Source organism: Cetorhinus maximus, chromosome 16 (assembly GCF_964194155.1).
Source record: "Cetorhinus maximus chromosome 16, sCetMax3.hap1.1, whole genome shotgun sequence".
Lineage (NCBI taxonomy): Eukaryota > Metazoa > Chordata > Chondrichthyes > Lamniformes > Cetorhinidae > Cetorhinus > Cetorhinus maximus.
Window position 1 is genome coordinate 69,686,915 of NC_135894.1, and position 20,414 is coordinate 69,707,328.

General features: G+C 42.4%; 1 protein-coding gene across 1 annotated transcript in view; it reads left to right on the forward strand.

Annotated features, from left to right (window-relative positions):
- Positions 1-20,414, forward strand: part of LOC144691963 (immunoglobulin-like domain-containing receptor 2) — a 142,107-nt gene that overhangs the window by 68,351 nt on the left and 53,342 nt on the right. Inside the window, exon 3 of the mRNA XM_078560539.1 lies at positions 4,922-5,041. Coding sequence (XP_078416665.1) covers positions 4,922-5,041 — 120 coding nt within the window. The remainder of the gene's footprint in view (positions 1-4,921; positions 5,042-20,414) is intronic.

Consider the following 20,414-nt stretch of genomic DNA (forward strand, 5'->3'; position numbering starts at 1 on the left):
TCAGCATGCATCAGTGCTGCTATTTTGCAGCTCCATGTGCCAGCCAATGCCCTCTCTTCCCCTCGCACAGATGTATATATGTTAAGCAGCCTGAACAACCCTCCAGCAATGCTATTTAAAGGGATCATTAACTCCTTATAGGTTAGTTGCTGGTTTACTTCTTCTGTCTTCCACCACAATTCTACACACTTTTTCATAATAGTTTCAAATTTCAAAAGTCTACAGGGAGTGATGTGGCAGCTCCTGCAGTATATTTTGCTGAGTTCAAGGTTACTGCACAAACCAATTGCTCCCATACATGTCTACACTAGTTGGCTTGGAATACAGCAGAACTGGGAGAATGAACAGAGGGCCCATAACAGCAGGACAAGCTGCTGGAAGAGGAAGGTGAAGGAGGGGACAAAGGGCTTTTAACAGGAGACCATATCTGCTTACGGCACAATTCTGTTGCCTGAACTTTAGGAAGAAACATTGTTTGAGACGCGTCACTTTACTAAGGAGGTCATCACTGATATCTGCCGCCTGCTGCAGCCAAAACCCGAACCTCAGAGCAGAGCAGTGGCTATGAAGTCACCTTAGGGACCTATGATCTTGTATGCATCTCGTTCCTTTCAGGCTAGCGCTAGAGATATTTCTAACATTTTAAAGTTTACAGTCCATTGTCGCATAAGGAATTCTCCATTCAAAAAGAAGATAAGACTTAATTTTATTCCTTTGTGTCAGCTAGAAGCAGGTAGAGGGAGCACAAGGGTTTATAGGCTTCCACTTAGTACATGGTATCATTGCATGCACATGACTTTGCAGGTGCCACATGTCAACTCTGCCCTATACCAGAACAGAAAGAGATTCCACTCCCTCCCTCAGTTGCACTGAGACCATAGGCAGTGCATCCATGTGGGTCAATACCCAGTATTCTGGCAACAATCATGAGGCCTTCATCCTGTGGCAATCCACTGTGTCATCTGTGTTTCAGCCACCATGGCAAAACAAAGGGTAACTACTAGGCAAGCAAGCGCTATCAACTGACAACATGGCGTTTGACTCTGGTTCACACTTTCCCATCATGCATACAATGAGAGCCATGCTGCCTCAAGAAATGTGACAGAGCAGATCATTGGTACCGTGGAACAATGATTCTGCTACCTGGACCAGTCTATAGGAGCCCTGCAGTACACGGCTGAGTGAGTTTTAAGATTTGTAGTTATCTTGACGTAATGAAGGAATGGTCCTACCTGATGAGAAGCTGGGGAACAAGAGTATGAGGAGGAGGAGGAGGCAGCAATGTAAATAGTCCCTTTCTGCTCTTGCTGTATGTGAAGAACTAATTCAAGTGCAATACCAGCAAACACAATCCCCATTCCCCATTTACCAACAGTCCCACGCTCCTTACCTTCCCTCTGTCACTGACTATCACATCATCCTCATTACAATGCAAAAATAAAAGCTAACACAAAATAAATGTTCCAAGACAAATTTATAAAAGCTATCATGCCTTATTGCACACAAAGTTAAACTAATCTACCTTGTGCATTCCCTTAGTGCCTGTCCTCCATGTGCTGTTACTTTTCCTAATGCTCCTACAAAGTGCTACCTCAATGGTTGGTGTCAGGTTACTGATGTTCAGTGCAGGAGACTGCAGATGGCCTGGGAGGACATCTGCGAACAGATCTGTGCATAGAAGGTTTGACTTCAGACTGCACCAGCTCAGCATGCACAGCAACAGCCTGTGCTGGCTGGCTGACAAGTAACAGCAAGGGCACTGGCAGAGAGGATGGGATGAATGCACAAGAGCTATCATCTGAGAGAGGACAGCAGGCACATGCTCCATGGAGCTGCTGCCACACCTCCAGATGGCGCCTCAGCAATCCTAACAATCTGTAGAAGAACAGATAGCTGGACTGCTGTGAGATCCTACAAAACTCCTTTAAACTTTGGTATCCATGGTCATGAAGGCAGCAGCCTGAACTTGCATGATTTCATTCTGAGCTTCCACTGCAACCTCCAGATTTCTGGTGGGGCTGTTTGTGTTGCAATGGAAGCTGAGACATCAGATGTTACATCGCGATTGGGTTCACAATTGTGGTGATGGAATTGGCCACCGCTTCTACACTGGAAAGGATGGCTCCAAAGTCTGCGCAAAGTCACCTGTTAGGTTGGTAGCAGACTCTGCCGTGCTCCTTGATATTAACTGCTGACTTTATGGCAGGTTTCCCAATGTACCAAGCATTTCATTGTGCACTTCAATCAACTTTCTTCTATGTCCTGGCCTTTCAAGCTCTTTAGCTGAGTTCTTTGCAGCAGAACTTTTGCGTGAGTTTGCCCTCTGGTGACCTGGCAGCTGTGCTATCATTGCCCCCTACACTGGCTGTAGTGGATTTATGAGCAGTGTTTCATTCCATTTAGACCCTGCCTCTATGCTATCCTCAAAGGTATGTACAGTTTCAGTATCTGAACTGTGGCTATGACTATGAATCAAGTGACAGTTTTACTTCTTCATTACTCTCTTCTTGATCTTCCTCCTGTCTGCAAGGTTGCACTTCTTGGGTATCTGCAAAAACAAAGGCATAAGGATAAAGTTGTGGTGAGGGGAAGTTGAGGGTTGGGGGGGGCGTTAAATTTAACAGGTGTATGCTTACACCATCTACAGCTTGTAAATCAGAAGTGATTAAGTGATGAGCAGGAAGTGTGAAAGAGGATTAGGTATGAGAACACCATCATCCTCAATGGATTTAGCCTTACCACTGGCCATAACCTTAGCAATAGCCACCATCATCCCCTCCATGCGGGATTTAACATCCAAGCATGCCTCTCCCCTCTGGTTCCTAATGTTTCTAGTTGTGCACCACCTTCACTTGTAATAACGAGTGAAGAATGTCAAAGAGTCTCCTACAATATGTTTGGTTGATGTGGCTGTCATGGCTGAATAGCAACAGTGTGTATCACCTGTGCAAAGTGGCTGTGAGGCTTTTAGCAGTGTGAAGTGTGTGAGGGTGCAGTGGAGCATGTGAATGTTAGGTATGAGCTATGATTGTCTGAGAGTGATTGTTGGTAGGGGGTGATGGTTTGTGGTGTTTTGAACAGTTTCTGAGGCTATTGGTGGGATGTGGCATTTTGAGGATGCATTCACTGACCTTGGCCACTTGTGTGAGGTCATTGAACTTCTTGCGACACCTGCATCCGGATCCTTGGAGCTGCATTCCTAGCACTGACCTCCACGGCTACCTGTGTCCGAAGGGCCTCTTACGGATACAGGACATCCGTCCTCCTTGCCACTGCTTTGATCAGAAAACCTTGGTACGTGCTTTCTCCCCTGGTCAGCCATTGTTCTTTGTTGCACAGCACAATTTGTCATGATGTCAGCACCTCAGCAGGCAAATTGCCCCTGCCCTTTAAGAGCTACAGGCTAGGCTTAAGTAATTAGCTCCTGGATGATGTGTGCAGTCAGTGAACAGTGTGGTTAACACTGGTTGCACACAGAAATCGTAATGAGAAGACAGCACAAAAGTTTCAACGTTTCTGCATTACATCGAACAGGCATGAAGTAATCGCTCAATGCGGTCCCCATACTCATATCTGGGGCTGTCAAATTTAGTCCCTTAGGTGTTTGTTTTTTACCTAAATAATTCAAATATAATATAAATCTCCGGTACCTCTCTACTGTTTCAAATATTGGACACATATTCAGATGGAAACTGGTTAGTAAGATTGAGTGCCAAAGCTAAACCCTGAGAGAGGGCATTACCTGATTAACTTAGAATAACAATTCTACTTCAGGAGCTAAAGAAACCAGCAGCACACATGCATAGTGGGAGGAGCGAGATAAAATTATATTATTTCTAATTCCCTCACATTGGTAGAATTGCGTTGCTGGAATAGGGGAGCATATTTAGCCTCTCCTCTTGGGTGATGTTTAACCTGAGGGGGGGCCAAACGTTTGGGCTGCATTTCATCTGACGTCTTCGCCATGTAGTGGTGCTGGTTGGAATTGTAAGTGTTCAATTCCCTGGTGGCTTTTGGGAATAGCTGGACACATTTTATTCCTAGAGCCTTATATGCATCTGCTTGGTTTCAGCTGTGGGTTTATGGGCATGTTGCCAGCAGTCTTATAGAAGCTTTCTCGCATGGGTGCCAGCCCCTTTAACATTTAAGCTTGGGATTTGAATAGCCACAATTTGAACTCTCCATCGTTATGTTACTGTATATCTTATTCTTGATGATAATTGACAACTTCATCAAAGGGTCTGACCTACACACACAATGAATGAGCATTCCTGTGTTCATTAATATACCTGTGGCTCCAACACACGGGTCAGTTTGTATTTGTCCAACAAAGAAAAGTGTAAAAGCTTCAAGTGTACATTGTATAAGCTAACAGTGACCTAGAATCTAAGTCCAGTCACCAAGTGACAAATTCTACAACTTGTGGCCTTAAAGTAATATCCAGGTTATATAAAACATATTTAAATATAGTCTCACATTACAAAAATTGGGAGCAGAAATTTTGGCAGTGAAATTTATCCTGGGAAGTAGTATAGGATGGACGATAACAAATCAATAGTCTGCTTTACACTGCACCTGGTTTGTGCCATGATCCCAGATGAATTTCACCCCCTGTTAAGTTAATCATTTTCACAATATCATACTTGAAATTTTAAAAAGATGATCCTGCTTTTCAATCTGCTGAGAATTGCAAATTATAATAAACTACAGCTGTCTGTCACCATCTGTGACATTATTAAATTGGCTGCTCTATCTGCAGTAATCCTACTGCACTGAATGTTAACCAGGAATTCCTCATCAACAAGAAAGAAATACGGATGGTAAAATGACATTAATGATAAAATGTTGTATGTCTGTAGACTGAAGGTTGCCCCCTGATGTTGTCCAGGTCAATTAGATACCACTGTTGGATCTTTTACAGATGCAGATCTCCAGATTGGGAGGTTATACTGGGGAGACAGCGGGGCTTATTACTGCTCTGTTATCACTCCAGATGACATTGTGGGTAACAGTGAACAAAGAATGGAACTTCTTGTGTTGGGTGAGTAGAAATAACAAGTATATTTAAGCAGGTGCATGCAAACATGATTACAGCCAAATATAAATAGCAATTGTCAACTGGATTAACCCCAAAGGATTTTTGCCTAAATATGCACACACATTTATCTATTGCTCTATTTCAATGCAAATTATTCTTTGTATTGTGTAGACTTGTTAAGTAGAGTAAGAGGTAAGTGGCCAAGAGAGGTGTGGTGATATAGACCATTAAAACAGTTCTTTGGAAAGGAATTATTTGTAAAAATGATCAAAATACTAAATTATTACGGGTTAATACAATCTAATTTTTAACTTTTGTACTCCTTATGAATTATTTTAACTTTGTTATGTTGTCGATGTTCTATTATTGCACAGCTGCAATTTTCAGAATTGGATATTAAAGCTAGACGAGTTAAAGTGCACGTGTTTAACACCAATCCCCTCCCCTAATTATGAAGTTACAAGTTACCCATTTTTCATATTTTAGTCAGAATTATTTGGCTAAAGTAGGGAAAAGGAGGAAGTTGTGTTGATTGCCTACACTTTCACTAGCTATTAAATGCCCTGTTCAAATCAAACTCCGCCTAAGTTTCAGGAACGTCGCATTTTAATGCTCCCCTGCTGGTGGGTTTGAAGGCAGGAAATATCCACCCCTTTCCCCCATTGCAATTATATCCGTGGCGGGGTTAGCGTTAGGTGGCCCACCCACCAGTGGGCCAATTGAGGCCCTTATGTAGCCAATAAATTCCTACTTAAAGTCCTCATCCCGCTGGGATATAATCAGCAGTGGGAGAGGCCCACACCAAGCAGCTAGTCCAGCAGCTTTCCCTGCCCCTGGGCCTATTGGAGGGCATACTGTAAGTTTTACCACCCCCTATTCCCCCATGATATCCCTGCATAGGCCTCTTGAACCTCAGCTCCCTCCAGCCACCCTCACTGGGAACTGCCAGGTTGGCACCTGACGAGACTTTGACCCAAATCCCAATCCAACACCTCACACCTCTGTCCTGAAATGCTGGAGAGCTGTTGGCATCTGATTGGCCGGTAGCTTCTTGAGACAGGACTTCCTGATCCTGAGGGGCAGAAATCCTGCCTCCAGCCTACTAACAGCCAACAAGTTTTTAGCCAGGGGTAATCTGGCACCTCATATAATTCAGCCCAATATCTCCACCTGCTCCTGGAGCCCCTGCAGCCTCCCAGCTTGAACATTGGCTTTAGTAACTTCAGACCTTAGCTATTTCCTTCACTGGCGGAGGGCCTGTTGATGTGAACTTTGACTATTGGTATCTTGGAAGGAGGGGGCAAGTTGATGTTTTGCATATAGATTCTTTGTCAGAAGTTATTTTGAAGCACAAATCTGGATCAATTATCATTATATACAAGTATATTAAGATATACAAGTATATTACAAAATGTGTATTGTTACTGTATAGAGAATGATTCTGGCAAATATGTTTAAGATTTAAATATTCAATGTAAAATAATGTACCAAGATCATGAATTTTAGGAGTGTTAACCACAAAAATTAGAGCCTTGGCACAGTGGAAAAAAAAGCATGACAGCTGAAGTTTAGATGCTTCATTTAAATGTCATTGACATACCACTGTGCGTCATGTCTGTGCTTGATTGGAACATAACGTTTTGGTGCTCAGACGCAATGGTGGCTTTGGCATTGACTGAGCACTAAAGAGAGGATATTGGACCTGCTGACATATGGCATTTACATTTGTCTGTACAATAATTATAAATAAAGTCACACTAACCTGATCAAATGAACATTTTGATAAATCAGTTTAATATTTATGGAAGCCCAAATGTGGATTGCAGTTCTGTTACTTATACATGATTAATCGCTCTTACTGTGAATGAATAGGAGGTCTTGTGGCACAGTGAATAGCATCTCTACCTCTGGGCCAGAAGCTCTGGGTTTAAGTCCCGCTCAAGGACGCGTTGGCCACAAAAGGTATGTTGATAACATGGCCAAACAGGTTGGTTATCAACCTGTAAATCCTTACAACATGCCTGATGGTGGAAAGACTGAGCAAGTTTCCTGGTCAGTCATACTGCAGAAGGCAACAGCAAACCACTGCAGTGTTTCATCAAGCATATTCATGGACCATTCCAATGGAAGTCCATGGTCACCAATGCCCTTTTAGGGCATGATACCTGAAGGAGGAGGAAGACTGTGAATGACTGTAGAAATTGAAAGGGAAACCGTCAGTTTAATAATTAGGACAGAATATTGCTGAAAAAAGAGACTTTTGTCAAAGCTTTTAGTCTTGCACTCATCAGGACAATTCGCAAGAAAATACCTATGTCAGATGACTCTGATTGGTAGAGGCGTTGCCATGGAGAATGCACAAATGACTGACAGTCAACTGCCAATAGCCAGTTGGTGAAGGAGGAGACCAGAAGTCAATCTTTACTCAGTTTTAGATTTATTCACAACTCTATTAACATTACAAATGTATAGCTCCTGACCCTAGAACAACCCCCCTCCAGTGTCAATAAGTGTTTATTTATACTCTGGGTAAACTAAAAACAAATAAACAAATTAACTAATTAACAACCCCTTAAAGGAGTGCTTTATCGGAAACTAAAACTACGGAGGAAACTTGAAGTGTCTCTTTATACTCTTTTGAATAAAATCAAATAAACTAACTAATGAACCACCCCTTAAAGGGGCAGTGTTCTCTTTATACTCTCTTTTGAGAGACCCATAGACAATGAATGAATAAATCAATGATGAACCACTTTTGAAGGGGTACTATAAATTAACTGTAAATTAAAACAAAACTTCAAAGGAAACTTATTAAATTAAAAGGTAGTAACTCTTTGTACTCAAGTAAATCAAACAAACAAATCAATCAATTTAACGAAAGAATGATCTCTTAAAGGGAATGTCTCTTTATACTTTTGAGTAAAATCAAATAAACAAGTAATTAACTAATGGACCAGCCCTCAATGGGGAAATGTCTCTTTATGCTCTTTTGAGCAAACAATAAATTAACTAATAAACTAGTTGACAACGCTGTAAAGGGTAACAAATATCAAAAACTTTAACTGAAACTTTGCAAATTAAATTAAAATACCATTCACGGGGCTGATACTGCACTCCAGTCCCTGCGGTGCCCACTGGTCGTGGAAGGCCTCAAGCAGACCAGTGGACACTGCATGTGGCCTCCCCGGGGATAAAAGCAGAGATCCTGGCAAACAGGAAAGATACAAAGTGCAGAATTTTTAAAAATTCTTTCATGGGATGTGGGCGTTGCTGGTAAGGTCAGCATTTGTTGCCTATCCTGAATTGCCCTTGAACTGAGTGACTTTCTAGGCAGTGTCTCTTTATACACTTTTAAGTGTATCAATTAAACAAATTAATGAGTGAACTAATCAACGAACAGCTTTGTAAAGCAAAAACAAAACTCTAAAGGAAATTTAACAAATTAAATAAAATAATATTGTGGGGGGAGATAATGCACTCCAGCCCCTGTGATGCTACTAGTTGCGAAGGCCTCAAGTGTACTGATGGACACTGCATGCTCCCTCTCAAAGGACACCTGGGCTCGGACATAACCACAGAAGAGAGGCAGACAGTTGGGTGGAATGACCCCTCAATTGCTCACTACCTGGACCTGTTAATGGCCACCTTGGCCAGGCCCAGGCCCAGGCGCAGGAGGTCCTCTATCCTGCCCGCCCCCCTCTGCACTGCGTGGTCAAAGGTCAGGAGCGTGGGGCTGAAGTGCAACCAAAATTTGAGAAGCAGCCCCTTCGAATAATCAAAAAGGGGCTGCAACCTCACACAGTCTATGCATGCATTGGACACAGACTCAGACTCCTAGGCCACAGAAAAGTCAGGTGGCCTGGAACCACCTTAATCTTTTATTGCCTGGGACTACTACATCTAATACCCTCCACTCCAAATCTCCGATCGTAAAGGAGGGGCAGTGTCTCTTCATACTCTTTTGAGAAACAAAATAAATAAATTAAACTATAAAAATCGATAAACTGGCAGTGGGGGGGGTGGGGTGACAGCCTCTGGTGGGGCACTGTAACTAAAACAAAAATGTGAAAGGAAACTTACAAAATCAAATCAAAATGTCATTTCCGGGGGCAGGAGGCCTCTAGCGTACCAGTGGACACTGCATGCTCCCTTTCCAGGGCCACTCGGCCGTGAACATAGCTGCCGTAGAGGGGCAGACAGTTGGGTCAGACGACCTCCTCGACTGCCCACTGCCTGGATCTGTTGATGGCCGCTTTGGCCAGGCCCGGGAGCAGGCTTACGAAGAGGTCCTCCTCCACCTCTGCCCCCCTCTACACTGCGTGGTCCAAGATCAGGAGCTTGGGGCTGAAGTGCAATGAAAGGAGCAACCCTTTCAAATAGCCAGAAAGGGCTGCAACCTCGCACAATCTTATGTATGTGGGGAACATGGACTCTGACTCCCAGGCCATAGAAAAGACTGTCCTGGAACCATCTTAACCTTTTATTGCATGGGACTGCTGCATATAATAGCCTCCACGCCAAAGCTCCAATCGTAAGGGGGAGGCAGTGTCTCTTTATACGTGCCCAAGTAATTATCTAATGAGTGCCCCTCCCCCACCCACCTGCGGACACAACCTTAATTTATACAATATACATGGGGCAGTGGAAAGGAGAAAGTGGCAGAGGCAACTGACTGTCACTAAGACTGAGACCATCCAAAGAATCCCAGAATCACAGAATCTCACAGTGCAAAAGAGGCCCTTCGGCCCATCGAGTCTGCACCAACATGTGAGAAACATCTGACCTACCTACCTACCTAATCCCATTTACCAGCACTTGGCCTTGAATGTTAAGACGTGCCAAGTGCTCATCCAGATACTTTTAAAGGATGTGAGGCAATCCGCCTCCACCACCCTCCCAGGCAGTGCAATCCAGACTGTCACCACCCTCTGGGTAAAAATGTTTTTCCTCATATCCCCCCTAAACCTCCTGCTCCTCACCTTGAACTTATGTCCCCTTGTGATTGACCCTTTAACTAAGGGGAACAGCTGCTCCCTATCCACCCTGTCCATGCCCCTCATAATCTTGTACACCTCGATCAGGTCGCCCCTCAGTCTTCTCTGCTCCAATGAAAACAACCCAAGTCTATCCAACCTCTCTTCATAACTTAAATGTTTCATCCCAGGCAACATCCTGGTGAATCTCCTCTGCACCCCCTCCAGTGTAATCACATCCTTCCTATAATGTGGTGACCAGAACTGCACACAGTACTCCAGCTGTGGCCTCACCAAGGTTCTATACAACTTCAACATGACCTCCCTACTTTTGTAATCTATGCCTCGATTGATAAAGGCCAGTGTCCCTTTTTTTTTGCTTTTTTCACCACCCCACTAACATGCCCCTCTGCCTTCAGAGATCTATGGACACACACGCCAAGGTCCCTTTGTTCCTCAGAACTTCCTAGTGTCATTGTCATGCCATTCATTGACTACTTCCTTGTCAAATTACTCCTTCCAAAGTGTATCACCTCACCCTTTTCAGGGTTAAATTCCAACTGCCACTTATCTGCCCATTTAACCATCCCGTCTATATTTTCCTGTAGCCCAAGACACTCAACCTCACTGTTAACATCCGGCCAATCTTTGTGATATCCGTGACACCTCCTTACACTTGGAGGGGATGTGGGGAGAGGAGTTTAAGAGGACGGTTTACAGTACATAAAATAAGTCAGACAGTTTTCTTTGTTTTCCAGGATGATCCTGGATTAATGAGCAGTATTGGCAGACAAGAACAGGATCTGATGGTGCTTTTTATGGTCAAGCTAGATCTGGCAGTGAATAGCTAAACCAGTTGTCCCCCTGTTATGATGCTGAGGGAGACCATTAACTTTTAAAAAGAAATTTGAACTCCTAGTTTTCAGCTGAAGGAATTACACTGCAAGATTTCACATTTTAATCAAAAATTTTTACTGTAGTGGAGTTAAACAAAGCAAGTGCTACTAACTTTACACTATATTTTATAACACTTATTCCGAAAATCTCTACAGAACACGCCATTCTACTTTTATTTTCACCCAAGCATCACCCTATGCATTCCAGGACCTTGAGGGTTCCTTAATTTCTCCTGGGACCAAACTCCGGTGTGCCACAGCTCTCTGGAATTCACTTTGATTATGTTCCTGTTATTCTCCGACGTATAAGATTTCTTGGGGTGCTTCCACTAACACCCAGCTAAGCAACCCTCCAACTCTCCTTAAGCACCTCACGATTGTGGTTACCTCAGATCAAGCATGGGCCTCATGCTTAGTAATTCAAACTTAGAAGTACCCCTGATTTCTGATGGCCCTCTGCTCTGCACCCACAGCTCCTTTACAGCTTATAGCAGATTCTCTCTCTCTCTGCCTGTTTCCAAGCTGTTCCGGCTCCAGTCATAAACTGCCTGGAGTTTCAAAGTTGCACCCGATATGACTAATGGTTACTGTGAGAAAACACACAGGTAAACCCAAACAGGGGATACCTCCCCGCATAACCTATTTCCATAGTGATGTGACATTCCTGGGATGTTCCAGATGGAAATTTAAACCAATTACCTCCAACTTTAGATCTGAATAACGCATGGGGCAGAATTTTGCCCTTGACGGGCAGGCTCAGCGGGGGCGGTGAGGAAGCTGCTCGCCGCCTGCGATCGGCACCACACCGCGATTTCACGCTGTCCAATTGTTAGGTTGGACGGGCAGCGAAAACTTTAGCTTAATTGATTATTTAATGGCCTTAACAGGCTGTGCATTGACATCGGCAGGCTCAGCCGATGTCAACGCGTGTCATTTCACTCTTGAGCGGGTCGGGCGCACCCCTGCCCACCGAGTGAAAATTTCTGCCCCTGGATACTTATAGACCTTCCCTTGTTTACCCATTGTTATCAAACCTTTCTTTGTTCTGAAAAGCCATATGAATAATTTAAACCCCTTATGAAGACAACTTTTGGCCCAAATTTTTGCTCCCATGTCAGGAATGCAGTCAGGAAATTTCCTGACTCCACGAACCTGATTCAGGTGAAATGTCCCTGATAGGTCAGTTTTTGTTGCTGGGGTCCTGGGTGCGTGCCAAAGTTGGGCCTGCCACCCCCAGAAATGGTGCAGAGGCAGTCACAGTCACTGCCGAGTGCTGAGGCGGCTGTTTGAAAGGCCTGCCTTAATGCTCTGGGGCTTTGTCCCATAAGACCATAAGACATAGGAGCTGAAATTAGGCCATTCGGCCCATCGAGTCTGCTCCGCCATTCAATCATGGCTGATAAGTTTCTCAACCCCATTCTCCCGCCTTCTCCCTGTAACCTTTGATCCCTTTACCTATCTATCTCGGTCTTAAATACACTCAATGACCTGGTCTCCACAGCCTTCTGTGGCAATGAATTTAAATCCCAGTCCCAGCTGTAATAAAAACAGTAAGGCCCTCTAGCCCTCACCCCTCACCTTCCCTCACAACCCCACACACACCATGCTCCATTCATGCCTTTGTCTGCCATCACACGGCCCCCCACCCACCCTTCCAGGGCCCCTCATACCCTCCATGCTAACTTATGCCCCTCTACCCAATCTCCATGACACCTTGTAGCTCTTATGCCAACTTAATGCCAATTTGTGTCAACCCATGCCCCCACCCATCATCCTTTGTTGTTACAGCCTCCATGTCAACTCATCCAGTATCAACCATGGGCAGACCTAAGGAGACATCCTGAGATGAAATAAATAAAATTTCGAAGCATCTATTTCAGACTTCACTATATACTATATATATAGAACTCTCATTGATAAAAGCCCATTAAATACATTTTAATCCCTTCAAGTACTTAATCCCTTATAATTCATATTCTATTCATATTCATAGCCCTACATCAAAGATGGCCAATCCCTTAATAACCTCCCCAAGTGGTCAATCAAACTGCTAAATTACAGCCCTCCCTCACCAACCCCCCAACTGTGATAATGATAGTTTTTAAAGCAATCAAGCAGTACTAATATTATAATTATAACCCTCAGTCTTATAGAGTCATAGAGCATGGAAAGAGGCCCTTCGGCCCATTCTGTCTGTGCTGGTTATCAAGCTTCAATCCATTCTAATCCCATTTTCTAGCACCTGGCCCGCTATGGCATTTCAAGTGTTCATCTAAATACTTCTTGAATGTTGTGAGGGTTCCCGCCTCTACCACCCTTTCAGGCAGTGTGTTCCAGATACCCCCCACCCTCTGGGTGAAAATAAATTTCCTCAGATCCTCTTTAAACCTCCTGCTCACTACCTTAAATCTATGCCTCCTGGTCACTGATCCCTCCAATAAGGGGAAAAGTTTCTTCCTATCTACCCTGTCAAAATCAAATATTTAAAACTCTTCCCTGGTGCATAGTGACTTGTAACAAGCACAAATCACATTGAAAACTGATATGTCAATAACATGATAAATGGGCAAAGCTCAAGATTTTAATAGTAATTTCTCGTTAATAGGGCCATTAACCCCATCAGATCGATTACAGGCATTTCTAAATAGTGATAACTTGTATTTTGGGCACAATGCTGCCCAAAGTGAGTACAACATGGTAGGGATTTCAATAACCCTTGACGCTTCATTCTGCTAACTCTCCGATCAAATTAGATTTGGTTAACACATTTAATGTGTGTGCTTACCACCCATTGTAAAGCACTTAGATGGGCATTAACATCAGTATTAGTCCTCGGAAGGGAAACGTGAAGAAAATAACACATCAAAATCCTCTTAATCTGGTAGCAGAAGACATTATTTCTTTCCAATCAATTAACTTTGAAGAGTTCAAAGAAATGTTCCAATTTAATTGTGGAATTCTTACATTATTGGAAAGGAAGTGGAATTTAGGGGCTACTGTTCTAAAAGATTTGGTTGTGTTCCCTATTTGGTTGAAATCTGGAGTTTCTATTCTGAAGACAACAAATGTCAACAAATAGCTTTTGAAATTCCAAATGCAGATTTTCTTTTCTCGTTAAAGACACAATAGGCTGTTTTTTTTTCAAAATTTAAAGAGCCAGGGACTTAAATAACTTGACAGCTTGAGAGTTCAACAAATGTTATTCACATTTTATGCACGTTAGCGTCTACTCTCCAAAATCCCAAAAGGGTACCTGACCTGTCCAACAACTCCAGTAGGTATTTTTAGCCCATTAAATACATTTTAATCCCTTCAAGTACTTAATCCCTTGTAAAAACAAACACTTGTATTCATAGCCCTACATCAAAGTAGGGAAAAAGTTCAGAAAAATACCTTTTCTTTAAATTCATAAATCCCACAAGTCATGTTTCAGAGATGAAAATTGTTTCTGAGTGAAGGCAGCTGCACTTTTATAAGTGGTTGCTGAAATATCATTTTTTTAAGTTTAATTTTTAATTTAAGAATCTATGGAATTTTCATCATGGAGGAATATTCCACACATCCCACTTCTAAAGTTAGGTTTTCAGGGTCAGAATGGTTGTTCCTCAGTTATAATGACCTAGAACAGCATTTAAAATTTCAGTTACATCTCATTCACCAAGGCTTAGCTTTTTACAGCGAGAATAGTGTGTAAGAAGTTGAAGTACACAGGAAATCACTGATTCAGTGCTGATTGCATCTGCTAGGACTGGAACAGTGTAATCTGTGGGACGAGCAAGGCAACATTGACAGTAACTTCTGGATTTTTTCATTTAACTGTGCCTGTGAGAACACTGGAAGTTGCTATCAGTTTTATACACGCATGATAGCAATGCTGACAGTTTCACTGTGATTATAATCACAAATTCTGGGCATATAAATGGAGGTCACCGAATGGTCTAAAAATCCCCAGAAAATATGGCTGTCATTCACCACAAGATGAGAAACAAATTTGCATATATTGTTAAAAATTGAGACTGTGCCTGTGGATGTCCAATCAATTCTGGATACAGATGACAATGAATAGAAATTTACTTAAGCTGTGGGTTTTATATTTTAAAAGCATCCCACGCTGTTCTATATGGATTTGAATTCACAATGAAAATCAAAGATTTCCACACATCAGAAGTCAGAGAAAACACAAATTCCAGATGACTCATTTCCATGTTATTAAAGGGGCTTCTCTGAATCTTTTTTGTTATATGTTGACAGCATTTTGACAGTATTTCTTTGGACACATCTACAAAGAAAGAGACACATGTTATTTTTATCTCCCATAGACAGCAAGTACAATCTGATGCTTACAGACATTTGATTGACTGATTTTAAAAAGTGTTTATCTGAAGAGTAAAATACACTCATTTATTCTGGTTAAAATCACAATCCATTTGTTATTGGTTGAATCCAAAACACCAAACCATTTCAAATTTATTTGCAAATGATGTTCCTGTTTTATGTTATAAGCACACCCATTTATTATAATAAATGTTTATAAGATAAGCAGTTACTTAAAGCAGGTCATTCCTACTCTTCAAAAAGCAAGGAGTAATATAAACAATTTTTACTTATTAGAGTCATTAATGTTCAACTGTGCAGAATTACACACCCGTGGAGATAAGAAAAAAAGTGAATATTTTATTCTAGATCTGAAGTTAGTATAGGGGATTTCCTGGATCTGCTCCCAGATGCAATAGATCAACAACAACATATACATTTGTATAAAGCAAATATAGCAGAATGTCCCAAGACACTTCACAGAGACTTAATAAAATAAAAATGTACGCTGACCCAAAGAATACAACATTAGGAGGGTGACCAAAACTGGATCAAAAAACATCTGAGCCAGAGCTACTGTCGCTACCTACCTGAAGTCTCCTCTTTCTTCAAAATCACAAGGGCAGATTATCTTGGATCTGCTCCCAGATGCAATGAATTACCTGAATGCAACAAAGGCATATTGGAGTGCACGCCAGAAAAGAATATGACCAACAATAAAAAAAAGTGTCTATATAAATATATCGGTACATGCTGAGACAGATTGTGTAATGAGACAGGATTAATTAATGGCCTCATAGAAAGGATCCTCTAGGCAAGAGTGATCATAACATGATTGAATTTCACATTCAGTTTGTGGGAAATATGGGTCTAAAACTAGCATCTTAAACTTAAATAAAGGCAATTGCAAGGGTACGAAGACAGAGTTGACGAAGGTGGACAGGTAAATAGGTTAAAAGGTAAGACAGTGCAGAAACGGTGGTAAATATTTAAGGAGATATTTCATTGAGAAAGAAAAACTCTATAAGAGGGATGCACCATCCATAGCTAACTAATGAAGTTTAGGATGGTATAAAATTGAAAGAAAAGGTGTATAATGATGCAAAAATTAGTGGTAGGCTAGAAGATAGGGAAATTTTTAGAAACCAGCAAAGGATGTCTTTAAAAAGGAAGACAGGGAAATTGGAGTATGAGAGAAAACTAGTAAGAGATATGAAAACTGACAGTAAAAGCTTCTACAAGCATATAAAAATGAAAAGAGTAGCTAAAGTGAGTGTTGGTCCCTTAGGGGATGAGACTGGGGAATTATTAATGGGAAACAAGGAAATGGCAGAAACTTTGAACAAGTATTTTATATGTCTTCACAGTAAAAGACATAAAAAACATCCCAAGAATAGTAAAAAATCAAGGGAGGGAGGAACTTAAAATAATCGCGATCACTAGAGAAAAAGTACTGGGAAAATTAAAGGGACTAAAGCCTGACAAGTCCCCTCTCCTGCATCCTAGGGTCTTAAAGAAAGTGGCTCCATAGATAGTAGATGCATTGGTTGTAATCTTCCAAATTTCCCAGATTCAGGCAGTGAATTGAAAAACCGGAAATGTAACACCACTATTCAAGAAAAGAAGGAGTCAAAAAGCAGGAAACTATAGGCCAATTAGCCTAACATCTGTTATGAAATGCAGAATCTCTTATAAAGGAAGTAATCCCAGGACATTTGGGAAATCATAATACAGTCATGCTCTCAACATGGTTTTGTGAAAGGGAAATCATGTTTGATAAATTTATTAGAGTTCTTTGAGGATGTCATAAGCAGGGTGGATAAAGGAGAACCAGTAGATGTAGCATATTTGAATTTCCAGAAGGCGCCATTTTGGCAAGAAGACTAGAACAGCAGAATATTATTTAAAAGGAGAGACGCTGCAGGATGCTGCAGTACAGAGGGATCTGTGTCCTTGTACGTGAATCATAAATTAGCATGCATGTACAGCAAGTAATTAGGAAGGATTTGGTGGCATAGTGATAATGTCACTGGACTAGTAATTCAAAGGACTAGGTTAATGCTGTGGGGACACGGGTTCAAATCCCACCAGGAAAGCTGGTGGAATTTGAACTCAATAAATAAAATCTGGAACTGAAAGCTGGTCTCAGTAATGGTGACGATGAAACTATCATCGATTGTCGTAAAAACCCATCTGGTTCACTAATGCCCTTTAGGGAAGGAAATCTGCCATTCTTACCTGGTTTGGCCAACATGTAACTCCAGATCCACAGTAATGTGGTTAACTCATAGCTATCCTCTGAAATGCCTTAGTAAGCCACTCATTTCAGGAACAATAAGGGATGGGCAACAAATGTAGGCCTTGCTAGTGATGCCCACATCCTATGAAAGAATACATTTTTAAAAATGGAATGTTGGCCTTTATTGCTAGGGGTTTGGAGTATTAAAATCCTACGATTGTACATTGATGAGACCACACCTGGAGCATTCTGTACAGTTTTGGCCTCCTTACTTAAGGAGGAATATACTTGCATTGGAAGCAGTGCAGAGAAGGTTCACTAGGCTGATTCTTAGAATGTAGGGGTTAGCTTATGAGAAAAGGTTAATCAAGTCGTACCTATACTCACTGGAGTTTAAAAGAATGAGAGGTGTAGATCATATTGAAACATATGAATGCTGAGGGGCCTTGAAGGGTAGATTCTCCCATGTGGGAGAATCTATAATGGGGGGGGAGGGGGCACAGTTTACACATAACAGGTCTCCTATTGAAGGGGTGGAGGAATTTCTTCTCTCAGAGGGTCATTGGTCTTTGGACTTCTCTTCCCCAGAGAGCAGTGATCTTATGATTGTATTTCCCATGGCACTGATCACAGTGAATTGAATAATGTGCTGTGCATAAGGTGGGGTGGTTTCTTTTTTAATTGTTTTTGGGATGTGAGCATTGCTGGCAAGGCCAGTTTTAATTGCCCTTGAGAAGGTGTGGTTAACCACTGTAGTGCATGTAGTGTAGGTACATCCACAGTGTTGTTAGGGAGGGAGTTCCAGGATTTGAGCCAGCCATGGTGAAGCAAAGCCGATTATAGCTCCAAGTCAGGATGGTGTGTGACTTGGATGGGAATTAGGAAGTGGTGGTGATCCCAAGCATCTCCTGACCTTGTCCTTCTAGGTGGTAGAAGTCATGGGCTTGTAAGGTGTCTTTGGTGGAGCCTTGATGAGTTGCTGCAATACATCTTGTAGATATATACACTGCTGCCACTATGTGTCAGTGTTGGGGGAGTAAATATTGAAGGATGGGGTGCTGATCAAATGGGCTGCTTTGTCTGGGATAATGTTGAGCTTCTTTATAACATGTATGCACAAATATATATTTTGTTAAGGTGGAGCTGTGTCACTTTAAGGCCACAGAGTCTAATTGTTAAGTAACAGAAACTCAGATCATTCAGAATTCGGTTGTCTGGTTAGGGAATTTTGCAGATTGGAATATGTTTGCTTGTTTCACGTGCAATTTAGAAGCAGAAGCTCTGGTCCAGTTGCTCTTTGATCCAGGCTTTGGCCATGTTCATAATGTTGTTGTGTTTGGATCCAGCATCCATTTTGGTCTAATTACAATCCCTGTGAAGGGTCATAAGACATTTCATGGTTGCTTTGCAGCAGAATGTAACACCTGGAGCTGGACTTTCACCTCTGCTGGGAAACTGACTGAAGTTCAGGTTTTGACAGGAGGGGTGAGTGCTTAGTTGATATGGAGACATGTTTCTTATCCAGTTGGAGCCTGTGGGGGCAGGAATGGAGGCGGGTCAGATGAAGTGGTCTGAAGGTGGATAAATCACCTGGACCAGATGGATCACACCCCAGAGTTCTGAAGGAGATAGCTGAAGAGATAGTGGAGGCATTAGTGGTGATCTTTCAGGAATCACTGGAGTCAGGGAGGGTCCCAGAGGACTGGAAAATCGCTAATGTAACCCCCGTTTAAGAAGGGAGTGAGGCAAGAGACGGGAAATTACAGGCCGATTAGCCTGACCTCGGTCATTGGTAAGATTTTAGAGTCCATTATTAAGGATGAGATTTCAGAATACTTGGAAGTGCATGGTAAAATAGGGCAAAGTCAGCATGGTTTCATCAAGGGGAGGTCATGCCTAACAAATCTGTTAGAATTCTTTGAGGAGGTAACGAGCAGGTTAGACAAAGGAGAGCCAATGGATGTTATCTACTTGGACTTCCAGAAGGCCTTTGACAAGGTGCCGCACAGGAGGCTGCTCAGTAAGATAAGAGCCCATGGTGTTAGAGGCAAGGTACTAGCATGGATAGAAGATTGGCTGTCTGGCAGGAGGCAGAGAGTGGGGATAAGGGGGTCCTTCTCAGGATGGTGGCCGGTGACTAGTGGAGTTCCGCAGGGGTCAGTGTTGGGACCACAACATTTCACTTTATACATTAATGATCTAGATGAAGGAACTGAGGGCATCCTGGCTAAGTTTGCAGATAATACAAAGATAGGTGGAGGGACAGGTAGTATTGAGGAGGCAGGGAGGCTGCAGAAGGATTTGGACAGGTTAGGAGAATGGGCAAAGAAGTGGCAGATGGAATACAACGTGGGGAAGTATGAGGTCATGCACTTTGGTAGGAGGAATAGAGGCATAGAATATTTTCTAAATGGGGAGAGAATTCAGAAATCTGGAGTGCAAAGGGGACTTGGGAGTCCTAGTCCAGGATTCTCTTAAGGTTAACTTGCAGGTTGCGTCGGTAGTTAGGAAGGCAAATGCAATGTTGGCATTTATTTCGAGAGGACTAGAATATTAAAGCAGGGATGTGCTGCTGAGGCTTTATAAGGCTCTGGTCAGACCACATTTAGAATATTGTGAGCAATTTTGGGCCTCGTATCTCAGGAAGGATGTTCTGGCCCTGGAGAGGGTCCAGAGGAGGTTCACGAGAACGATCCCAGGAATGAAAGGCTTAACATATGAGGAACGTTTGAGGACTCTAGGTCTATACTCGATGGAGTTTAGAAGGATGAGGGGGGATCTGATTGAAACTTACAGAATACTGAAAGGCCTGGATAGAGTGGATGTGGGGAAGATGTTTCCATTATTAGGAGAGACTAGGACCGGAGGGCACAGCCTCAGAGTAAAGGGAAGACCTTTTAGAACAGAGATGAGGAGAAACTTCTTTAGCCAGGGAGTGGTGAATCTATGGAATT